Below are 6,144 nucleotides of genomic sequence, written 5' to 3'. Positions count from 1 at the left end.
TTTATGTTTAAATAGATTTTGCTCCATAAATCTTTGTGATACCAAGTTGCTTCACAGAGAAACTGCAGTTCTAAACTAACAGTAGTAATCAATTGCAGAGACCTTCGCTGTCTCTGGATGTGTGACGACTGTTTTTTTTTTATGTGGTTTTGAGGTCAGTTGTCTGTTTATCTTTTACACAGTTGCCCAAACACGGTACCAATATAAAAACCTTTACTTGTACCCTAAGTCATACTACATTACTGGTAAGGATCTAATATAATCTTTACACATAGTTAAAGCAAAAATCTATAGGACTTGTACTCATGTGTCCAGAGCTCCACTCTAAGTGTTTGCACTCTTCCAGTCTGTTTTCTACTGCAGTGATTTCAGTCTGTATTCCAAACAACAATCTTTTAAAGGAAAATTATACAGTTATGAAAAGAACAGTGCACCAACTGCTCTGGCAATAATACTGTGAAATATTAATATTAATTGAAATATTAATTTTTGACAGCAGTAACAATGTTTTGAAAGGTTTTGGTACATTTTACACTGTGTGATCCTTTTTAGTTAATTTCAGTGAAATTTAGTTAATTTCAGTGAAATGGGTAGTGTCATACCCATCGGCAACAGGTTCAAAAGGACATCTTCCAGAATTAAACTTTAAAGATGAAAAGAATACCATGAAAGGTTATTACAAAAACCAACATCCACATTTATTTTGCAAATAGAAAGGGAACACTTTATACAGCCTGTAAATCAGGTACTGTAATAAATTTCTTGGGTATATTTTGAATGCTCTTTTAACAACTGTAGCACATACACTGCATCCTCAACAGTGCCTTCACAGCATTTACAGACGACATTAAAAACAGCACATATATTCGTTGTGTCTATTCACATATAAGGATTTTAAAGATAAATAGCATACAATTTACATCTACATTTGAACATCATACAATACATTTCATCCCAGTTGAGTTACATTTATGTTTGGCTGTGGAGCTGGTTCTGCTTTCAAATGGACCCAGACCTCTTTGTATAAATTTACAGTGTGTGTTGACAGTGTGATAGTCTTGTTACTAACAAAGCATTCCCATGTTATCAAAAGGTCTAGAAGGCAGTTGGTGTCAGTAACATGGTAAGGGAGAGAAAATATTTTAAAAAAAAAAACAGGAGACTACCTTCCATAAAATGCTACTGCATTTTTTAAAATTATGCTGATTAAGATATCTCAGTATTAGCAGAAATGGCAACACCTGGGTCTTTTTCAAATGCCTCACTGGTTCATAATAAATGCTAAGCTGTCAAACTGAAAGAATGGGGCTGATGATGATGAATGTTCTGAGGAAACATGACAGTGAAATAAACCTCTCTTTTGTCATTTTTATCATGGTCTTTAAAGCTGTGATTTGTCAAGGTGTAAGATAAATATTTGTGTTTTAAAAAGAGCACTCAAGGTGAGATGGTTATGGGAAATAAACAAAAAACTCAGTATCTCCATGGCAGCTTTGGATGGGCTGGAGGTTGGCAAAATAGAACCATTTGGACAATTCCCTGGAGCGAATAGTACTTTAGGGAAAACCATCTTCCCCTCCCACCAGACCCCACCCCACGCCACACCCACAATATCCCTCAGTGACACCTCAGTTCAGCCCAGTGTTGAGACCTACAGAAAAGGTGACTGTTAAGAGTAACGATGTACAAATCATTTTAACATCTGTACAGACATGTGCAAAAAAAGAGAAGGATAGTGTCAAGGAAAGTAGCCTCTGGGGTGCTTTAAGATTTTTGCACTGTGCACAGAAGGTCGGTTATAAGTTTAAGATTTTCAAGAGGGAAAAGTGCTTCAACTGACTAAGTACAATAGCAACAAAAATGCTCTCAGAGATGCATGTCAAGTGGCATATCAACAAACATGTACTCACAACTTCACAAGACATAAGATTATATGAGTTTTGGACCTATAATTTTGCATGTTTTAAGTTTTGACAGATGTATGCTAACAGGTATCTCTGGCTGTGTTTTTATGACCCAGAATTAGCTTGGATCTAGACCACTTGCATAACCATACAATACAGTCCAATAAAAATAACTGACATAATATGGCACCAAATAGTTACTTTATCTCAGTATAAAGTAACCTGGTCCCTACTAATGTGTACTGAAATCACTGATAGTGATTACTGATAAGTCCAGAGATGTTTGTTTGAGGTTACAGAAGCTGGTTATTTGCTATACAGCACCAGCTTTCAATGAGCTGATTGAGTCTAATTACTGTTTAGATTAGGGCATAGCTCATTAGAATTCAACTTTCTCATCTACTTGCTTCAGAACATAAGCTAAAAATAAGAGTGGAGTGGATGAAAATAGATTTGTGAAATGTCTTAGATCTGCTCCAATTAAGGATTAGACTTGATTACATCCTACCTTCCACCCCCACAAGTGGATGTTTTTTTCTCCAGTGTGAAGTATCAGTAGTTTTCATAAAATACACAAGAAGTCATTTGCATTCCAGGTAGATAGACTGCATGAAATGAATGATCAGATTATTCTGTTATGTATTGATGGCATTTAACATTCTTGCACATTGTACTGTAAAATGTTTAAAATAATTTTTACAAATACCCTACCAACATATTTATTTGGACCAACAATGGTGTTTTGCCTATTATAGCTGGCAAAACAGTTTGTGATGGCATAAGAAAGATAAGTATATAGAGACTGGACGGCCACACTGTGGGGAACTGCAGCAGTGCATACAGATTCAAACGTGAGATAATACCCTTCTCATTTTCAACAAGGCTTTTTGGTAGAGTTTTTCAGTAAAGTATTTTCAGTAGAGATTCAGCAAGCTTTCATAGAGTCCAGAACATAAATAGTTGAATTTTCTTACATTGACTGACTAGAGGAAAATTGGGACCACCTGCAGAACCACGAGCGATTTGTGCCGGTCCGATTTCTTGTACAAGACTTGCACCAATGACAGAGCTAAGATTTTAAAAAATGCTAAGAACACTTTTTAAAGCTGAGGTGAATCCTACGTCCATAAAACTGATACATCAGTTGATATATCTAATTCAAAATGCACAGAATCATCATTTCCTCCAGCTCGCACTAGAGAAATGCACGTAGAGGAGTGGCTGAGAGACGCTCCTGCTCCTCTGCAGGATAAGAACATTTGAGTACACTTGCATCTGCTGAAATAGAATTAGCACAACTAGTAGCATATAGACCTGTCAACTGAGCTGACTGATAAACATTATATGTACATTATATGTACATTTCTGTTGACAGTAAGTAGATTGAATAGTGTTCCTGCCACAACCATACAGACATGCCTATGTATAAACATCTAAAATGAAATATAGTAAAATGTGTGCACATACGAATGCATCTTCGTTTCAAGTTATCGAATGCATAACTAACCTGTCAATAACAAATGCTGTGTTTTGCAGATTGCTATACAAAGTCCAAAAACTGACTCCAATTTGAACATTCCTTTGAGCTTCACTTTTATTTAGTCAAGATGCTGTTTTAAGGTTTTGAAGGAAACTCCGTTTTCCCCAAAATTCCTTTCAAAGTTGGCTGGATTGGGAGTATTCCCTTATGTCATTCAAGGTTGTACACCCCATAGCCTTCAGCTCAGTAGGATTTGTGCTGCCCGTTCTGTGTGATGGGGTTGATCTTTTCCAAAGAAATGTCAGCATCGCTGTCCAGGTTCCCCGACATGGATGGCGATAGCTTCTCCAAGGTCTTGCTCCCGGAGTCCTCATCCTTCTTCTGCACCTCCTCATCCTGGCACAGGACACTGTGCGGGATGGCGTAGCTGCTGCTTTCACCCTCTTCAGGGATGAGGCCTTTTGCCTGATATTGCGAGGCAGCCTCAGAGGTGGCATTGTTGTTGATGCTCACGATCTCGATGGTGTCGGCGCCGGGGCACAGCTGGCTGCAGCCCAGCAGGATGGAGAAGGCCTTGCGGAAGTCTGCGTTGAAGGCGTAGATGATGGGGTTGAGCGAGGAGTTGGCCCAGCCGAACCACACGAAGACGTCGAAGGTGGTGGGGCTGATGCAGGGGAAGTCAGCACCGGCACTCACCTCGCAGAACGGCACCATGCAGTTGAGCACGAAGAAAGGCAACCAGCAGCACACGAACACGCCCATGATGACCGAGAGGGTCTTCAGCACTTTGGTCTCACGCTTGAAAGACATCTTGAAGGAGCTCTCTGACTCCATGCCGCCGCCGTTGCCCATGCTGCTATGCCGGTTCTTGGCGCTCTCGGCCGCCCTCTCTAGGGCAGAGATTCTTCGGATCTGCTTCTGGGCAATGCGGTAGATGCGGGTGTAGGTGACCAGCATGATGGCCACGGGGATGTAGAAGCTGATGAGCGAGGAGGAGATGGCATATGTGCGGTTGAGGCTGGAGTCGCAGTTGTCTGGGGGGGCATTGCCGTGGGTACCATTTAGCCTCGCGTACCTGGTGCTCTGTGCTTTGTGCCAGTTCAGCTGCACAGGGATGAAGGAGATGAGCACAGATAGGGTCCACGCCACACTGATCATGACGAATGCCACCCTGGGTGTCATCTTGCGTTCGTAGCGGAATGGGCTGGAGATGGCCCAGTAGCGGTCCACGCTGATGACGCACAGATTCAGAATGGAGGCAGTGGAGCACATGATGTCAAACGCCACCCAGACATTGCAGAAAGCACCAAAGGGCCAGAACCCCACAATCTCTGTAGCTGCCTTCCATGGCATCACCAAGATGGCCACCAGTAAGTCTGAAATGGCCAGTGAGATAACAAAGAAGTTGGTGACTTTGGAGCGTAGGTGGCGAAACTTTGTGACAGCAGCACAGACCAGCGTGTTCCCCAGCAGAGTAGTCAGAATGAGGAGCGCAAGGAAGCAGCCGGTCAGAACGCGCTTGGATGAATCGCGCTGTGATAAATGGCTGTCGAGTACCGTGGAGTAGTTCACATCCATGGCTTTTTCACTGAGTAGTAGCGGCAGTCACCCCATTATTCCAGTAGTTCAAAGTTATACATGATTATACAGGAAGCGGAGCTGCTGCATTCAACTGACTGACTAGATGATCTGGATGATCTATCGCCATGCTCGTTGTAGCAGTCATTTCGCAAGAACTGTTGCATCATTATCTTAACATTACCTTGCCAGAAGCCTTAATAAAGTGGTGTTCGTGTCTCCAATCACATTTGCAATGAACAGGGTTTGATCATCAAGAGCGCTGAAAACAAACAAAATTATTTTAAACAAGCTCAAAAATCTTATTTAATTACTTAATACTATTTTATCTATTTATTTTATATTTTCCCCATGTGAATAGTCTGCCCTTTTTCTGTCAGTGTTCACTCAGTTTAACAGCACATTCTCCTCAGAATGTTAGGCAAACGTGGGCAGTCACGATCATTAGCGTTATATATGAGCTTATCGATATAGTCTATTGATTGTATCTACGTTGGTATGATTTGTACTTCTTGATGACCATGTATGTTTGGTTTTATCCACAGAGCTTCAGTCAACCCGTTTAGGTGTCTATAGAACACACATTTCATTTCGTCATTTTTAAGAGGAGAGTGGACGCTGATATACAGGTAAAACTCACAAATTGTTATAAACGAACGATCAAACACTATAAATGGAACCGTAACTATAAATTAGACTAGTATGTTCTCGTTTTATTAATTTTATTCTAAAATCACACACAAGTAGTCCTTTCTCACGTTCCAGTTGTTAGGGTTCCTTGTCGTCCCAGTTTGTGGCAAAAAAGCATTTTGAATGTCCCAGGGTCAACTTTCTTCAAAAAAGGTAGATTGGTCGTGTTTAATATTCCAAAGGCATACGATTTTTTATTAGTTAAGATAACAGTCGGTAATGTTGCGCACTTGCCGTCGCCTCATTCACATCACTTGGAACGTACTCAGTCTTAGAATGTCTGTGCATTTCATTCTTCAAGGATTCGTTTAATTTCACTTTTGAAAATTTGCAAACACATTTCAGTCTGGTTCCAGTGTCGTTCCTTGAAATAAACTGTCCTTATCGTAACCAATATCCCAGTAGAGGAGTAGACGGTCCAGTTGGTTTAGAATTTGTCGGATCACTCGTTCGATTTACTGTGCAACTTACACATTCAAGTTTAAAAGAACA

The 6,144-nt window shown here is 40.7% G+C and overlaps 1 protein-coding gene across 1 annotated transcript; it reads right to left on the bottom strand.

Moving 5' to 3' along the window:
• Positions 1-679: 679 nt before the first annotated feature.
• On the bottom strand, positions 680-6,144 carry drd1b (dopamine receptor D1b). The gene is made up of 2 exons (XM_027026382.3): positions 5,721-6,144; positions 680-5,224 (listed from the first exon to the last, which is right to left on the bottom strand). Exon 2 carries the CDS (start codon positions 4,960-4,962, stop codon positions 3,628-3,630), a length of 1,335 nt encoding a protein of 444 aa, XP_026882183.2. The 5' UTR covers positions 4,963-5,224; positions 5,721-6,144; the 3' UTR covers positions 680-3,627.

The sequence above is a fragment of the Electrophorus electricus genome, chromosome 8, assembly GCF_041902795.1.
Source record: "Electrophorus electricus isolate QZ-2024a chromosome 8, ASM4190279v1, whole genome shotgun sequence".
Lineage (NCBI taxonomy): Eukaryota > Metazoa > Chordata > Actinopteri > Gymnotiformes > Gymnotidae > Electrophorus > Electrophorus electricus.
Note: the sequence above shows the minus strand (reverse complement) of the source record. Positions and strands in the feature narration are given on the sequence as shown.

Bases quoted from the DNA above. Each gene is read 5' to 3' on its own strand.
- drd1b (XM_027026382.3), bottom strand. From the start codon at position 4,962: ATGGATGTGAACTACTCCACGGTACTCGACAGCCATTTATCACAGCGC.